At 37.1% G+C, this 19,350-nt stretch overlaps 2 protein-coding genes across 5 annotated transcripts in view; one reads left to right on the forward strand and one right to left on the reverse strand.

Annotated features, from left to right (window-relative positions):
- Positions 1–13,232, reverse strand: part of ATAD2B (ATPase family, AAA domain containing 2B) — a 107,637-nt gene extending 94,405 nt beyond the window's left edge. For 3 of the 4 annotated variants that reach the window (XM_015588193.2, XM_006910268.3, XM_006910267.3), the window contains exon 1: positions 12,604–13,231. In XM_015588193.2, the coding sequence (XP_015443679.1) occupies positions 12,604–12,819 (216 nt within the window). In that variant the 5' untranslated portion in view covers positions 12,820–13,231. Of the gene's footprint in view, positions 1–12,603 lie in introns of all 4 variants that reach the window. The other variant, XM_015588192.2, reaches the window with a different exon arrangement.
- Positions 13,233–18,639: 5,407 nt separating this feature from the next.
- Positions 18,640–19,350, forward strand: part of UBXN2A (UBX domain protein 2A) — a 29,108-nt gene continuing 28,397 nt past the window's right edge. The window contains exon 1 of the mRNA XM_025045735.1: positions 18,640–18,968. Within this exon, the coding sequence (XP_024901503.1) occupies positions 18,917–18,968 (52 nt within the window). The 5' untranslated portion in view covers positions 18,640–18,916. The remainder of the gene's footprint in view (positions 18,969–19,350) is intronic.

Below are 19,350 nucleotides of genomic sequence, written 5' to 3' on the forward strand. Positions count from 1 at the left end.
TCTTCAGACTGCAGGAAGGTCACTATCTCTGCACGGCGGCTCTCCACCATGCCATTCTTTGGACACTGAGCAGGTGAAGAAGAGAGCAGAAGAAAGGACCTTCTCTTTAGAGAAGATTTAATCCATATGCTGATATCACTTGGCATTATAAATCAGCATTTCAAAGGAATATATAATCATTTTCAATATGCTACCATATAAATATATTTGAGTTTGGTCTCCTTTTATGCTACAAATTTCTTTTAAAAATATATGTATATAAATTATGCATTTCATAAATGCACATTTCTTTATATTTTCCCAAAGCAAGACACTATGTTACATAGTCAAAATGTAGCCACTAGCAAACAAACATAAGAAATGTTTACAATGTATGTTTAAAGGTATCTAAGTATAGCCTATAGAAGTAATTCACTTACTAAAAATTTTTTTGCAAAAAAACAATTTCTATTTGTGTTTTAATTTAATTTAACTAAATTAGTTTTAGTTGAGCTAGTTTTAAAGTCACAAGACCAAACTCCTACTAAAAGGCACAAAGGGAAAAACAATTAGAATTCAAAGATCAGAGTGTCTATAATTAAGGATAATAAACATGTCAGTTGTGTAATGTACACAGCAACTTATTAGTTGTAAGTTCCCAGGAAAAACTGATTAGCTACTTCCATACTATCCTCCCTAGCAGACTACATTTGTCACTACAAATGTGTTCCACTCCATTCTGAAACCATTTTTGACAAGATTCCGGGTGATTCTTGTGCACATTAGGGTTTGAAAAGCATTATCATATAACATATTCATCAAGTACTCACTGAGGAAGTAATGTCATGTGTTCTAAGCTAAGGCATATTTGTGAATACAGAAACTGATACCTATAAAACTGCTTTATCAATTTAGATAGTTCAAACCAGTGTCACTCCTTATCAAATCCCACCACTCACCCTTCAAGACACATCTCTACCTTAAAATCTTATCTGAAGAATCTCACATAAGTTGGCCTTTTCTGTCTACTAGCTGCAACCCTACATTTTGGCGCTTAACTATATTCAGTTTAGCATCATATATTGACCATTTTTAAGTGTCATGTCCAAGTCTCAAGAGTCTAGCAAGATTTTAAGTTCTTTAATTTAAAAAAAAACAAAAAACACTATTTCTTTTTAATCCCACACAATAGCATGCAAAAAAAAAAAAAAAAAGATTTCTCCAAGCTTGTTCAATAAATTATTACTAGAAATTATTAGGGGAAACAAAAGAAGACTAATGGTCAAATAAGTTTGGGGAAACAATGAGGTCCATGGTTTTTTGCTGCAAAACTTCTAAGAGTTCTTAATATGCTAATGTGCAGTGTAAATCTAAGTATAGAAGATAGTATATAACAATTCACAAACTTATTTGATCAAGCTCTCTTTTTTCATAGAGCATTTGTAGGCAATGAAGTTTCAAAAACATATTCTGGGAATAAATACTACGTACTTATGGAATTAAAGACAAAACAGTAAAATATTTAAAGTCCAGTCATTTTTTAAATGATCTGTAATGATGTTGCTCCGATTAGCGATTTAAATGAGTTTGTATGTCTACTGGTCCTTATTCTCTGATATCTTGGGGTTTTTGTTTTTGGTTTTTTTTCGGTTCCATTCAGAGTCTCTCTCAAAGTATTATCCACATATTACTTGAATCAGAAATCACCTGAATTTCTCATCAAAAAAACATAACCTAAACTAGAATCTCTAGTTTATATCTAGTGAGATATTCTTAATAAGGGCCTCCAAATGATTGTCTGTACACAAAAGTTTGAGCACTTCTGGCACATAACACAGTTTTAACTATAATATGAGGCACATCATCCTAACAGCTGCACTAAACTTCTCTTCTGGAAGAATTTCAATCTTGACTTGGCTCTGTGAAAGAAACCTCAGAATAAATAGCATTACAAAGGGATTCTTCCCTCCAAAGAAATCTAGGGACTTAAGCAAAGCAAATAAGCAAGATGTAGCTGTGCAAAATGATTACTTCAGCAGCATTTTATTAACTTCAAACTTTGGGAAAGCTTTTACCTACAAACCTGATACTAGCAGTTCACCTTTAATAGGATAATCATATGTTCAACCTTAACTTTTTCATCTTCAAAGCATTTTACTAGTTAATTATAACCTAACCCTTTGAGGAAAGGCGTTACCAGTTTCAGGCCAAAAATTTTAAGGAGATTATGCAATCTACCCACAGCCATTTAGCAATCTGTGTCAGAGAGATTACAATCCATGAGTAGGAAAGGCATCTCAGACTAAGGGAATAATTTCACTTAACAAACTTTTACTGAGGACCTACTGTGTATTTAAGACATGGGAGGAATGATAAAATACATTAAAACCTACTTGAACTCAATACACAATCTATTCGATTGATAGTCACAATGATAGTAATATAGCATATTACAGCAAATACTATAATCGAAGCATACAACTCTCTGAAAGCAAAAAATAAAAAATGGAAACTGCTAGTAGAGATGAAGGAAGACATCATAAATGACGTGCACTTTATTTTGTAACAACATATTAATGGGACACACAGAATGGTTAGAAAAACATGATTCAAGGATAAACTGACTTCCAAGGGAAGTACAATAGTAATAGTGTCAAATGCTACAAAAATGAAAGTTACGATTAAAAAAGATAAAGTCATCCGACCTAAGTGACATTTTTCTCTAAACTCTAACCTTCTAAAATAGGTAAAATTTCCCATTTGCAAAAAATCATTTTCTACTCAAGTCTTAGAGTCTCTTAAAATGTTCTCCTCAGCTACCACATTAGTGACCACTATTCTACCACAAATCACATAGTATTAGGTAAAAGAGCTTGAAAATAATGAATCAGAGGAGAATTTATGCTGCTCTGGTATTCAGGGAAGCCTTCCCGCTGAGATCAAAATTTATCAGAAATCCAGAACTTGGACTTTAATGTAAAAACAAAAAATTATGTATCCAAGTATAGCATTAAAAAATGAGAAATTCAAGGAAACAAGTGAATTAGCAGGAGACTATATTAATTCAAGACTTAATGGTGGCCTTATCTAGAACTATAAAAGTAGAAAATAAGAAATCGATTCCAAAAAACAAAATAACTAAGAGATTAGTGACAGCAGTATTCAAATTAAGACAATAGGACAGATATAAAAAGTACTTGTTTTGTAGTTTTTAGGGAGTGTGGGAGGAGGCCAGGGGACAGATGTTGAAGGGAGAAATGTTATGCTGAATTCTGATTACAAAAGTTAGGTTTAGAATTCTAGCCAGAAATCTAGGGAGATATCTATCAGACTGCAGGAAATGCAGCTCTGAGTTAGACAGAATAAGGTAAAGCTAGAGATAGCTATGAAATGGTAATAAAAGAATCACAACAATGAAAAAATAAGAGGGCAGAAGTCAAAACCTTAAAAAATGCCTACATTAAAGGGATAAGCAAAAAGGATCTCATATAAACTAGAGAAAAATAAAGCTGATAAACCTGTGGATTAGTAAATAGCAGGTCACTGTAGCTTCTGATAGGGCAATTTCTGCAAAGTGCTGAGTGAAAATCACTAAGTGAAGAACCGAGTGGAGAGAAAGTGCAGGTGACGAACTGCAGTTAACTCTAAGAAGTCTCAGAATTAAAAAAATAAAGCAATCGTCTAAAAAAGGCACAAAGTCAAAGAACACAGGGAAAGATTTTCTTTTTTAAAAAGATAAGATGACCTGGTTTCTTGTATATAGACGAAAAGGAACCACAGAAAAAAATAAAATAAAACTGTAAAGCATGACTGGTGAGAAAAAGATCCTCAAAGAGACAAGAAAAACAGAACAGGAACGTTAGATCAGAAAGTGTATGGGTGTGATCAATCTTATCCAATTTCCTTTATAAGACACTTTTTCTACCATTTTTAAAAATAAGTACTTCAGTTTTCATGAGAAAGCTTAGAAGCACAATCTCTTTTTCTCTCATTCGTAAAACAAGTACACAGAGGCAGCAGTTACCATGACTGCAGCAAACAAAACTCACACTGCTACTTATTTACTTAAGGGCAATATTATGCTACAAAGTTCTAAAACTTCAGGCACATAAAATGTCCTAAATTTTCCTCAAATATCCCAAGAGCAATGGCTTACCAGTTTAATATTAAACGATCATCACAAAATAATATGGAAAGTGGAAAAATATACAGAGGTGAGCTGAGGTGTTGTAAAAAAGATAAAAATAATCTATCATAATTTAAAATGTATTTTTCTTCCAGGAAGAGAGAGATTTTTTTATTCTGAAAATAATACATACTTAAAATGACAGGGAAACAATGTAGGTAGTAAAAAATGCCACAGACTTAAAAATTGGACAGAACCAGTCTTCTACTGCAGCCTTACCACTATAATTCAAAAACTACTATTTACCTCACAAGATTGTTAGAAGAACCAGGTGAGTTAGTGTAAGTTATAAATATTACACCTGCAGTCTGCCAGTGGTTACAGACTCAAGTAAGGATACTTGTTTGGTTTTGAAGGATTCATACAACTTCATAAGTTTACTAATTATCTTCAGTGATTCATTCCTTCCAGAAATGAAATTTATTAAGTAACTATCATTGTGTTAGATCCTAAAGATACTTGATGATAAGACAGTCTCTGCCCTTAAAGGAAGTTAAAGCCTAAATCTTTAAATCAGACAATAAAAGTTATAAAAACTTAACAGTGCTGAAAATATTGCACAGCGGGGTAGATACTGATTAGCCGTTTACAGAACAATTTAGCAAAAACCTATAAAAATTTAAAATACATATACCTTTCACCTAGTAATTTTACATCATCTAAAAGAGAAAGGTCATTTTCTGCCACATTATTTAGAATATTAAAAACATGGAGACAACCTAACTGTGTACCAATAGGGAACAGTTAAATAAGTGATAATTACTTAATGATACAACAAAATATTAAAAAGCCATCAAGATGAATGAATATTTAAGAATGTACATGGCACAAAGAAAAATTAACTATCATTAATACTATATAGGGTATGATTCCATTTCTGTCAAAAATATACACAGATAAATAACCCACACATACAGGTACAATGGTCTGCAAAGACGTACAGCTGACCATTATCCCTAGGTAGAACAAAGTGGAGGAATTAGGGGAGCAGAAGACGGTCTTTTATTTTTTTCTGTGTACTTCCAAATTGTTTGAAAATTTTATTTCATAATATTAAAATTAAAATATTTTGCCAAAGAGCTGAGGTCAAGAATCTTATGTGCTACTTTATCTGCAATGTCTGGCACTTAAGAGTTACTCAATTAACAACACTAAAGAATTAAAGATAGACACTTCTATTTCCAGCTGAACTGCTGCTACTAAATAATTGTATGACACTGAGCAACTATCGCTTCTCTGTAATTCTCCATCTAATAAATTTGAAGACTGAGTTAGAATAGTAAACACTAAAAATGAAAACTGAACTTTAATTTTAAATTTTACTTTCAAAATTTTAACACAGAAATCACCCACCAGCTCATGAATCTGTGCTTCCAGTTTTTCTTGTCTGTGCGCACCTCTTAATGAAGCTTCTCCTATAGTATCTATACATTGGTTTAAAGTACTTATACTATGTCACAGATTAAGAAGTTAAAGCTCTACCACTGGGGTTTGGTTTTACTTTTTAAAAGTAGATTCCTTTACCTTGCACAACCAAGTACACAACTCCAACACTCACCCTAAGTGTGAGCAATGGAGTATACTCTACATAAAGGGTGTTAGTAAGTTGTAAAGAAAACAAACTTTCATCAAACAACTGTAAAGCTTTATAAATCCCTGACAAGTAAGCCACTTAGCACAGGGGCCAATGTGCCAATTCCCTGCAAATTAATCTAGGAATTCAAATACATTCCCAGTCAAAATTCTAGGTGGATCTTTTAAAGAATTCTATAATCTTAAATGGAAATGCATATAAAAAAATAAAGTGTCTATGGCCATGCTACCCTGAACATGCCTGATCTTGTCTGATCTCAGAAGCTAAGCAGGGTCGGGTCTGGGAGACCATCTTGGAATACCAGGTGCTACAGGCATTAGAAAATATAAAAAATAAAAATAAAAATAAAGCTCCTTGAATATCTAAGTCAACTCTGAAAAAAATAGAGGAACTTGCCTTTTAGGATATTAAGACACACCTCGAAACCGCAGTCATAGAAATAGTGTGGTACTGCAACAAGAATTAACAGACCAACAAAAAATAGACCAGAGCAGGATATATGTGAGAATTTGGTGTATTATAAAGTGTCACTACAAAGGACAGGTTGTCTGGCAGAATGAATAAAAGACCTAAATAGGAAAGGTAAAACTATGTGTGTGTACAGGGTCACAATGTAAACAGTATTGCTTCTTACTATGAGACAAAAAAGGTTAAAAACCACTGATCTATAATAATACTCTTGGAAAATAAGAAAATAAAGCAAATCCAGTAGAAAATAGAAAATTGGGCAAAAAAATATTAACAAGCATTTCAGAGATGAGGAAACAAAAAATACTATGGACATAAAGCGTTGCTCATACTCACAAATCAAAGAAAAGCAATTAGATAGATATTGCCAAATACTGGCAGGGGTGTGGGGATACAGGAACCCCTATACACTACTCCTAGAATTGGAGCAGCCAATCTAGAGGTAATGTTTAAGTACATGTATATTCTAGTCTGGGTATCTCAAAGAAATTCCCCACAGTAAATCCCCAAGAGACACTATATGAGGATGTTAATTGCAGCACATAAGATACAAGGAATACACTGCACAATCCAAGAGGTGCCATTCACATAGACTGCAGTATGAATGGTGCCTCCTTGACTTCTGCAATATGGCAGCCCTATAACAGTGAATCGAAGAGACAAAAATGCTTGCCCACATGGCACATTTTAATGTTGGAGCTGCTTGGTAAATATTTACTGGCAAAGGAAAAGCAAGCATCGCCACCAAACGTTAGGCTTGATTACCTCCCAATGCCTGTCTGACAAATTTAGAGAACGTGTCCTATGGGTATCTGAAGCACTAATGCTTCAGAGATTTTGATGTGAGTCCTAGAATACAGACACAAACTAATAATGCTAAACATGTTTAATTCACTAGTATGTATCTTCATATATAAATATGCCATATAATGTCTTTTCAAGAGGTTTAAAGTATAAACATTATTTTTAAATGGAAAACACTTATCAACCCCCAGAGATAAATAGATTCCTAGGGCATAAAAGAAACTGTACACACTGATAAATCCATATTGCCAAGCAGAGGGAAAGATGGCAGCACAAGTATCTTAAGTCTCTTTATAGGGATTTTGTTTCCCAAGCCATCTTTAAAATATTGGGAAGGAAAAATATTGCAAAATGATCTCTACACAATATGCCTGCTCCTCTCCCTACATCCACCCCCTGAAATGAGGCAGTAAGCAATTACTGAAAATCGCTGTCCTATATTTCATATCCCTACAGGCTACTGTTCCCACTTTTGGTCCCAATACAATCCTAGACAGCACAACTCCAGAGTCTAGTGAAAATCTGTCTATACACAGTACATACAGTATTTCCTGACTGTACAACGGCTACCTTCTTCAATTCTTTTAGATATTTGTGGAAACTACTGATTGAACAGCATCAAAAAGTAGTGATACAGATGAGACAGTAAGATATACAAGTGGAGAACATAGAACTAGATTTAAATATTGTCCTTACTACTTATTACCTATTTGGCCTTCTACTGGCCATCTAACCTCTTCCGCAACTCAATTTCCTCAGCTGTAAAATGGGAGTACCATCACCTGCTTTACTGGGTTGTTGCAGGGATTAAATGAGACAGTATTAAGCACTTTAGTTTACTTCTCTCCTTACTAGGATACCACCAAAGGGGCAAAAGGGCAAAATGCAACAAGTAAATATAGCAAGTGAAGATTTTCAATACGAAAATAATTTTAAATGAGGCATATTTTCCATTCATTCATTCAAAAACTATTTATTGAGTAATATCTGGCAGGCACTATTGTAAGCACAGATACAGCTGTGAACAAGACAACCTCTGTCTTTAAAGAACATTAAAGAACATCGAAACATTCAGTGAGTAAAGGATTAGAACTGTTACCCTGCTGAGCTTCTATGTTATTCATTTGGCCCCTACCTTAAACTGATTTATCTTGTTAATAATTTTTCATATATACATACACACACACACACACCATGTGCATACTTACAGTCCTGAAGGGAGGAATTGTGTTTTATTAATCCTCTATTCTCAAAGTTCAATCATCTTGATTTTCGCAAAATAGATCAGCTCTTTAATATGCTGTTCATGCATTCATTTAACAGATATTTATTAAGCATCTTCTATGTGTTGGATGCTGCACCAGGCCCTGGGAATATAGCTCCTGCTTTCATGGAGCTTACAGTGTACTCTATTAGAAGGATCTAAGAAGAAAACTTTAAAGGTATATATCCTACCTCCAACTAAAACTACAATAACAATCTAAAAATGTTTTTAAAATCTGATACCAAAATAGTTACAGTTCAAAAGCATCTGAAGTTTGTAATCTTACAGCATATACTCAAAGTATCTAAAAGCTAATACAAATTATAGCCTATTAACTTTAAGGTGGATGTCTTCTCTATTGTTTGATATAAGCCACATACAATATTTAACTCTCTAAAAATCTCTAACTTATATTTAAATAAAGTTAACACATTTTACATAGGGTTTTCCCCCTAACTTTGTACTTCCATAGAACTTTTTATCCTAAATGCTTTTTACTCAGAGACTAATTTTTCACAAAAATCCTCCCCTAGCAGGGTGGTTGTAACAGAAGTATAAAATATTCCTAGTACAGTAACAAAAACCCAAATATCAAGAAATCAACTCAATAATGCACATAAAAGAAACATCATTGTGTATGTCTGAAAAGAAATACCAAATATACAATTCGAAGTAATACAACACTTCTCTGAAGTGGATCCTTGAAGAGACAGATCACTCTCTGAATAGTCAGGTGTCACTGGGTTGGGCTCCTTAGTTATAATAAGTTGTAATCCTACCACCTGTCCAGCTGGTTTCCAGAAGTTATACGTTTATCTATAATTATGTATTTAGGAGACATGCAATCAAGAACCTACCAAAGGGTGGTTAAAAAGACTGCCAGGGAAGATGATTTAAGGAACTGATATGTATTCGCTTCTACAGATGTTGTAAGTTTCATCCACAACCTAAAAAACTGCAAGTTAGTATAGTATTCGAACTAAGGAAATGGCCAGGAACAGAATTTTTTAAGTTACATTTTCAGCTGGCTATCAGAAAGAATCCTATGAACTACATAGCTGCTTCGGTTCAAAATTGTGACAGAGGAAACTGCTTACCACATTACTCAACATCACCTATGTGTTGCTCTATATGGTGCTCTATATAAATCTAATACAAGGAAAACCTGCTCTACTCTGAGGAACTTTTATTTATCCCTACTCATCTGAGTTCTAAACATTATTGTATTTCCTTCTCAGGCTTCTTTTCCATGTTTAACCTTCAACTTCAACCACTCTGCTTGTGCTGTGTTAACAAATGCATGAGTGTTGGAAAAGAATAAGTACAGGAAGATAAAAGAACATATTAAAGAAGAATCTCCTGATTTTTTTTTAAATAAAATTAAAATGAAACAAGTTTACCTATAAAGTTACTCAAAATATTTTGATCCTCTCAACAAGACTCAGGGTCAATGACCATCTCAAAAAGCTAGAGACAAAGCCAAAAGTACCAGCAAACAGGCCTAAAGGAAGGACAAAAAAGAATTGAAATATTTTTCAAAGACGGCTTTCCAATTCTGTGAAAACAGGAGTTTTTTGCTGAGACTCATAGGTGGAGCAAATAAATGCTAATTACTGCATTTTAAATTATGCAGATTAACTGATCTAAAAGAGGTCAAACTTTAAATATGTTAAACATAAAAACCAAGTACATAGGACTAACTAAACAGCACAAATCAACTTGACATCTAAAATAACCTAGAGAATGTATCATATGTTTGTTTCTCTATCCTACACATACTTGGGGGAAAGGGCAAAACTATAGGCACAGCTCATGGTCCTATGACTTTTCAGAGCAAATAAAATGTCTCTAGACACAGTGGACGAAATCATCTAAAGAGTCAGGGGAAGGAGGAGGAAAAAATATCAGCATCAAGTGTAGTAAAGTGAAGAACATAACACAAAAGTAGAAAGAGGGGAACCTCTTCAATTATATGTCATAAAGACGAATACATTTCTTCCGACAAAAATAAGCCTCCTAGAGCAACAACATGAGCAACCCCATTTCTCATTAAATGAGTCTTTACAGACACTAACAAATGTCTAAGACTCCGCGGACATAGAGGGTGCCTTTTAAGTACTAAACCAGAAAGGGTGAACCGGGAAGAGTGCTAAATTCTTGTAACATAAAACCAACAGGAAGAGCTCACCAGACTCAAATCAATCCACTTCAGAAATGTACAGCAAAGAAATATACAACCTGCTTCACAGTCCATAAACTTTAAAAATTCAAAATTATAATTTATCTTCTTCTAAAGGACAAATCACAATTTAGGATTAGTAAATCTCTTAAATTTCTCGGAGAAAGTAAATAGATCATTCCATCATCTAATACAGCCAGAATACAAATCTTCTTAAAAACTGAAAAATGTTTTGAAGTTAATCTTCATTAGACAGTTATTTATGGTCTTTTAAACATTTTAAAAAGATCCTTGAAGCAAGTTTCATTAGAATCCTTCTAGAAAGAGCTTTAATATCTTTCATTCCTCTAGTAATTCAAAAGCTACCAAATGTGGAAACTAATAAAATAAAATTCTAAAAATTATAATAAAGCTACCAAATGTTCATTTCTACACTAGATTATTGATTCCTTGCCTTTTAACATCTCCATAACAGCTGCTTGACAAATTACCTCACCTTATTCCTCAGGGGGTAAGGAGAGCATGATATCCATGAATTCAAAAATGGGACCACAAACTGATCAGTGACAGATGAGCTAATTGCTTCGGATGAATTAGACACTGCTCTAATAGACTAGACATTCATATCATTCTACAATTAAATACTTACACTCTAAATATTTTATTTGTCCTTAAGTGTAGAGAACAGACCTTTCTTAAATTTACTTTTATTTTAAAATGTTAGTGTCAGAATGTCAATAAGCTTATATATGTTTGAAATAATTTCTACAGAAAGCCCAGTTTTCAGAATAATTACTCTGAATAATTTGTACAACTTTCGGATTTAATTTTATTTCAACTTAAAATAGTCTAATAAGGCAGTTTTGAAAATGTTTTCTAGATTTTTAGCAAAATAAAAGCCAAATACATTTTCAAAGATACAATAAATATAATTCAAAATAGTAGGGTAAAATGTCTGTTGTATTCGCCTCAGTTCATTATGATTAGTGTCAATAATATGATACAAAGTACACATAAACCGTAATCTTGTAGACCTCTACAGAAAATAAAATGTTGCTTTCTTCCCATAAGAATAACAAAATGGCATGGATTTAAAGGAACGTTTTAAATGACTAGCAATTTCCAGCCAAGTTACTCTTGGTAAATTAGTCTTTTTCTAGACAAAAACAATACTCTCTCTTCTGAATTCATAATCGATCTCACAACACAAACTTAACAATTCCTTTAAAGTGATAAAACATACGTGCTAGTTTAGTTTTATACACTGTAACAAAATTTCAATCACTTTTTTAAAACTAAATCAACGGCCTTCTCCAAATGTGAAATTGTGAAATTGTGAAAACGATGGTGTTAATTAACCTTTTATAAAATATTCCGATAACAAGAAACCATTCAGTTTGGAGATGATAGTGCCTACCTACTATCCAAAACATTCTACATGTTTCTTTCGACATGCCCCTTTTGTGACCTGAAAGCTCTACTAGAAAGCTCTACTAGGTCCCTACTAGAACCTTGGTTAGCTAGCTGATTCTCCAGCTACAGTATCGTTTGATCTCTCCTGCCTGGAGAAGCGACAGTGTTAATTTTGTTTTTAAAGTTCATGTCAGAGCAACTACAAACTTTTTTCAGCATCCCTGCCTGGCTGCCAACTGGAGTTCTCCGTTCACTTCCTCACCAACTTGAACCACCCCCAAACAGTTTGAAAGTAAGCTGGAGTCAGACACACGCAGGAGTTGACACTTACAAAAAGGGTCTGACACCGCAGAAAACTTTCACTTCTCTTCTCCGGCCCTTCTACCCGGGCACTCCCGCCCCTGGCTCTTGCTTCCCTAGAATTTCCCTCTAAGGCAGGACAAGGACACGGAAAGCAGACCATTCTAATGTCCCCGAAAAGACCCCCAAAGCCCTCTCCCCTGGATTAAAGTGGTGTTTTTACACAAAAGAGACGGGCCAGCGGAGCTGTCGCGGCCCTACCCAGCCCGGTGCCATCCTCCACCGCACCCGCAGACCCGGTTTCCAGCCCCCGAGCGGTCTCCACTGGAGGCTTCCTGCCCCAACCCGGCCAGACAAAGCCCCGGCGGCCGGGCCGGCACTCGCCAGCGTCCGGACTCGGGCCGCCGCGCGCTTACCCGTGCCTCGTCCAGGGGGACGCCGGCGCCACCGCTTCCCCCGGCCTTGGCGGCGGGGCAGCTGGCAGCGCGGGTCTTGGAGGAGCGGGTCCGAGAGGAGATGAAATGGCTGCTGCCTCCGGTCGCCCCAGGCTCTGCTCCGGCCCCAGGCCCAGGCCCGGGCCCAGGCGACTTGGACCCGAGAAGGCGCAGAGAGCTCTTCCGGGTGTTCACCATGGTCCGGCCAGGAGGACGGCGTCCACGCCGCGCCCGGGAGAGCCGAGCAAGGCCGGCCCGCCGGCCGGGCAGTCAGGGCCAGTGGAGCCCGGCCAGGAGAGTCGAGCCCGCCCGGACTCTGCGGAGCGCAGACGAGGACAGGTGAGAGTCGGGCAGCGGAAGGGCAGTCGGCGTGAGAAGGCAGGTGGCGGGAGGCGGGAGCAATGCCCCCGGCCGACAGCTCAGACCCTCCGCCGGCTTCGCCTTCCTCAGCGGGAGCCGAGCGGAGCCGCCATTTCTGCCCCTTTCTCTCTCGTTCTCGCTCTCGAGCTCCGTGCGTCAGGGATCCAGCGCTGCAGGGCCGACGAGACCGCTTCCAGCCGCGGCCGCTGCAGGGCGCTGCAAGGCCGGCCAGCCCTTCCCTTGCCGGCTGCTCCCTCCTCTGCCCCCGCCCCTCCAATAGGCCCCGCCCAGCGGCGCGGCGTCAGCGCTCGGCGGCCGGAGAAGGGGCGCTCTGGGCTGTGTCAGCTCTATGGTTTCCAGGTCTGGCCCGCCCTCCAGGAAGGGGGATGGGAAATACCAGAATGAGCGCGGGACGAGCGGTAGTACCTAGCATCCCACCGTCACCCCAGGTGGCCTGGATGGAGCATGAAACGCCCGGCAAGGGCCGAGGATGAAAGGTGACCGGTGACAAGGGCGCAATGACCTGAGCTAGAATCCCAGAGATATCCAAGGCAAGACACTGAACTTGAGTAGTACTTTTCACGGCTGTAAAAATGAGAGTGACAGCTGTGATAAAATAGATCTGTGCGGTATCTGGCAAACGGTAAGCTTAAGAACAAACGCTAGAACCCTGCGTCTTTAAACAAAGCAAGGCAAGGTCGTTTATTACAACCTTAGCCGGATATAAGGCGGAGTCTCAAAGAATGAATTCTAATTAAGAACCTCCTTTATCATTGCCGCCCCCGCCAGCGCAAGAATTAAGAATACAAAAAACTGAACACAAAGATTTAAAATTTGTGACTTAACTTTCAAAGAAAAAGATTAAAGCACACAATAGAAAAGCTCTGCTGTGAAGTAGAAATTATGTTCATTTCAAAAATTCTCGGTAGATTAGCGATAGATAGCCTACTGTTTATTGGGCAGAAGTTCTTCCTGTTTGCTACACTAAGAAAAATTGAAGACTCGAGAAAAGTCGAGTAAAAATCGCCAAGATGCATAAACATTTGAGAATTCCAGCCATCCAAGCTCCCAATCCTTCAACAAAACCGCGCATACCACTGGGAATGGATGCAGATTTTCTGTTTGGGAAACAGTATGGATTCCAGGAAAGCAGACAAATCCCTTTTACACTAATTTGCATACCATCGCTCCCAAGGACGCAATCCACCACTTAAAATCGGCCTCTTATGGTTTGGAGACCTCAGAATGGAACCAGACTTGGGTTTTCTGCATCAGTTAGCTATGAGATCATTGAAGAGAATAATCTATTTCATTTCCCGCAGAAAGAGGCTGGCTTTAAGTAGTGTAGAAGTGTCCTGAAGAGGTGTATGGTATGCAAATTAGCATGCAAAGGCTTTGTGTGCTTTCCTTCTTTGTTTTGTTTCTGTGTTTGTTTTTGTAGTCGTAACTTGAAAAAGACAGGTTGTGAGTTGGGTTACTATTACCTATGCCATTTATTAACAACAAATGTTTACACTCAATTGGTGTTAAAATACTTTGCCAGGCCAGGAAATAAAGCTCACAGACAAGGAGGGAATGAAGGAGACAGGCAAGGAACCAGTAAACTGCAATATGATGTTTTAAGAAAGAATGAGGCAGAGACCCCTAATTCAAGCAGGGATGTTAGGAAAAGCCTCCTGAGATGTAGTGGTTCCTGAGATGCATCTAGAACCACAAAATAAAAGGAAACATAGACAGAAGAAAAAAAGGTTTGGAAAAGATATGAAAGAGTTACTTGTTTTCCACAGTATGACCTAGAGAAAATGACTAAAATAAAAAGTCGATAAAAGTTGTTTTCAAAATTTTACTTAAAACTATATGAGCTGGTGAGATACCAAGGAACAGTTGGACCAAAAACTACGTCAGTCACATCATGAACCCAGACCAGCAAGTAAAGCTAATAGGGAACGGACAGCCTTTTCAACAAGTAATGCGGAGATAACTGGATACTCACATGCAAAAAAATGAAGTTGGACCCTTATCTCACGCCACATACAAACATTAACTCAAAATGGATCAAACACCTATTGAAAACTAAAACTGTAAAATGCTTGGAAGAAAGCATAGGGAGAAATCTTCATGACACTGGACTTGGCAATGGTTTTTTGACTATGACATCAAAAGCAAAGGAAAAAAATAGAGAAATTGAACTTCATCAAAATGAAAAACTTTTATGTATTAAAAGACACTATCAACAAAGTGAAAGGACAAACCACAGAATAAGAGAAAATATTTGCAAACCATGCAATCTGATAAGGGATAAATATCCAGAACCCGTTTTTCAAAACCTACAACTCTACAACAAACAACAACCCTATTTAAAAATAGGCAAAGGACTTAATTAGACATTTCTTCAAAGAAAATATACAAATGATCAATAAGTACATGAAAACATGCTCAACATCACTAGTCACTCGGGAAATACAGGTTAAAACCACAATGAGATACCATTTCATGCCTATTAGTATGGCCATTATAAAAATACAAACAAGCAAACAAAAAATGGAAAATAAGTATTATGATGAAGATATGGAGAGATTTGAACCCCTCGTACATAGCTAATGGGAATGTAAAATGGTGCACTCATTGTGTAAAACAATTTGGCATTTCCTCAAAAAGTTAAACATAGAAATAGTATCTAGCAACTTCATGTCTAGGTACATACTCAAAAGAACTGAAAGCAGACAATCAGATACTTGTACACCAATGTTCATTGCAACATTATTCACAATAGCCAAAAGGCGAAAACAATCCAAATGTCTATCAACAAATGAATAGATAAATAATATGTAGTATATACATACAATGGGATATTACTCAAAGAATAAAATTTTGATACCTGCTACAAGTTGGATGAACCTTAAAAGCACAGCGCTAAGTGAAATACAAGGCAAACACAAAAGGACAAATATTGTATGATTCCACTTATATGAGGTACCTAGGACAGAGCAACTTCATAGAGATAGAAAGTAAAATAGAGATTACCAGAGGCTGGGGGAGGGAGGGAAATAAATTGGAGAGTTATTAAGTGGGTACAGAGTTTCTCTTTGGGGTGATGAAAAAGTCTTGAAAGTGGGTAGTGGTGATGATTGCACAACATTGTGAAGGTACTTAATACTACTGAATTGTACACTTAAAAATGGAAAATAAAGCAATAACAAAAACAAAAAATCTACAATATTTCAAGTAGTAGGCTATTGTTGCAGAAGTCAACAAATAGATCACCAGAACAGAATACAGACCCAGACTCCAGGGTCCAGAAATAGTCTTCAGAGTTCATGGAGATTTTGGTATGTGAGGTAGCATTACAAATTGATGAGAAAAGAAGGGACTTTTTGATAACTGGCCTTAGGACTAAGGGCTTTATCTGTTTGACATGTTACATTAGGTAAGTATACCTAGATCTAAGTCCAAGATGTGACATTGTTTTTCTTAATAGGGAGGACAGAAGGGCATTAAAATATATTGTTCAATGAATATAATTAAGTAGGTTAGAATGGAAGGTTAAATATAGATGTACAAATACCCACTTCCCAGGTCCCCAATTAAAAGATCAATAGGAAACCAATAAACTATTCATACTTAAAAAAAAAATAATTAGTATAATATACCGCATTAATAAAATGAAAGGAAAAGACCACATGATCAATTGACATTAAAAAAAGCATTTGACAAAATCCAACAATCTTTCATGATAAAATCACTCAACAAACTACAAATAGAAAGGAGTCTCTTCGACATGATAGAGGGCAACTAACATTCTCAACGGTGGAAGATCAAAAGCTTTTCCTTTAAGATTAGGGACAAGACAAGGAAGCCCACTTTTGCCATTTCTATTTAACATTATACAGGAATTTCTAGCCAAAGCAATTAGACGAGAAAAAACAAAAGGCGTCTAAATCAGAAAAGAAGTAAAGCTATCTGTATTCACAAATGATGTGGATGGAAAAAGGGTGCTGTAATAAATCATAAATTCCTAACTGGGCAGATCATGGTGGGTAGTCATGCCTCAGGCATATAACCTCTTTAGTGAAAGCTCTTTTTGCAAGCCATCCACTGTTCTTGCATACCTAGGTTAACACACCTTTAAAATGCCAGAAATAATACCCCTCATAGTAACCACTCTCAAGTTCACACATAATCTTGTTAACTATCCTGTAATTCAGTTCCTGCCTTACTTTTTCCCACCTTCCTATAATCTTCCTTAAATTCCCTCCTCTATTTCAAATACATTTTTAAAAAGCTGCAAATTGCCATTCTTTGGAGCATTTGGGAACTTGCTTCCCAGAAATTCTTGTCAATTTGGCTCAAATAAACTCTTATAAAAGTTCTCCACAGGTTTGGACATTCTTATGTCAACAACATAATCTTATGTGTACAGAATACTACAGAATCTATTAAAAAAACACATAACTATTAGAGCTAATAAATGAATTCAGCAAAGATGCTGAACACAAGATCCACAACAAAAATAAGTGGTATTTCTATACGCTAATGATGAAAAATATAAAAAGGAAATTATGAAAACAATTTCTATTACAACAGTATCAAAAAGAATAAAATACTTAGGAATAAATTTAACCAAGGAGTTATAAGACTTCTACACTGAAAACTATAAAACACTGATGAAAGAATTTAAAGAAGATGTAAGTAGATGGAAAGACATCCATACTCATGGATTGAAAAACTTAACATTGTTAAGATGTCGATATTCCTCAAACTGATCTATTGATTCAATGCAATCCCTATCAAAATCCCAACAGCTTTTTCCTACAGAAAAGGAAAAGTTGATCCTAATTGCAAGGGACCTGTAATAACCAAAACGATCTTGAAAAAGAACAAAGGTGGAGGCCTCACACTTCCTGGTTTGAAAACCTAGACAAAGCTACAGTAATCAAAACAAACATGGTACTGGCATAAGGATAGACCTTTAAATAAATGAAATAGAATTTTGAGTCCAGAAATGAACCAATACTTCTATGGTCAATTGATTTTTCTCTTTATCAAGTCGTGCTGGGATGAAAAAAGAAAAAAGATAGAAGAGGCCTCATAAGGGCTAAAAAAAAAAAAAAAAAAAGTCTCTTTGCCCAAAGGAATCAAAGTAACTATTTACCGCGGGCATTAACAGATACAATTTCAGAAGCACTGTTTTGAAAGTTGAACTCACCACAAGATCCTAGAATCCCTGAACAGAAGAGTTCAAAAGACAAGGTGCATCTACCTGGGGGGAGGGGGGAGGGGATGGATGGGGTCTGTAGGTGAAACTCAATCTCAATTTGAATCCTGGAACTAAAAACTGTCAAATAAAAAACAAATAGGGATTTAGGCAAATGAGAGCTTTTTTTGGAAAGGATTATTGCAACAGGGAGGAAAGAGACAACAGTATTGCAAGAAGAGAAGGGAGTTACCACAGGAAGAATACTCAGCTGTCAAAAAACAAACAAATAAAAAAAACCCCACACCTAGATTTCTGTAAAGAGAGATTTTATTGGAAGAGATTATTCCGAGAGAAAGGGACTATTACAATGGTGTGTGTGTGGGAGGAGTGACTATTGCTATAGGGGAATTCTGACCACGCCTACGATCTGCAACTGTCTCCAAGATCAGTTGGGCTTTTCTTTTATAGGGGGTAGTGAACAAAGGCTAGAAAGAACCAACTGGCTGTAGGGAAGACGGGTGGCGGTAGCATTGATAAACTGCAGATCAGAGAATGTTTCACACCGAAATCAGCCTATTTTCTGGAGCATTGGATAAGGAGGGACTGTATGCTGGCTCACGTTGAGGGTGGGTCAAAGTTTAGGGGCCTGAGAGAAGCTTAACAAAAGTTTTGTCAAGTCAGGGTAGCCGGTATTTTGTCCATTGGTCAGTGAGTACAATAAGTTCAGCTAATCTTAATATGAGGCAACAAGGATGGGAACTGGAAGTGTCTGTGTCTGACCTTGTCACAGGTAAACAAGGGGGCCTCCGTGAGTCACATCTAAATCACACGGGGAAGGAAGGTGGTTCTTTGCTGTAAACCCTTTCAGCAACACAAAGGAGTGGGGTCGGGGGGAGGATTTCTTTAACCGTCGTTTTCCAGAGTCTTAGAGTTCAGGTTCAAGTTCAACATTCCCAGTCACAGGGTTCAGGTTCAAGTTCAACGTTGTCACACTGCTGGGAAGTATCTTCACCAGTTCTATCCGAAGCCGAAGTGGTGCAGCGATAAGTAGACGCTGGGTTCTCAGAAGAGCCCACACCTAGCTCCCTGCATTTTCGGCGCGCGGGGTGAAGAGGCATTTAGCAGCGGGACCGGCGGCAGGAAGGAGGCGGCCGCCATGAGCGCGGGCGCGG

This window comes from Pteropus alecto, unplaced genomic scaffold (assembly GCF_000325575.1).
Source record: "Pteropus alecto unplaced genomic scaffold, ASM32557v1 scaffold61, whole genome shotgun sequence".
Classification (NCBI taxonomy): Eukaryota; Metazoa; Chordata; class Mammalia; order Chiroptera; family Pteropodidae; genus Pteropus; species Pteropus alecto.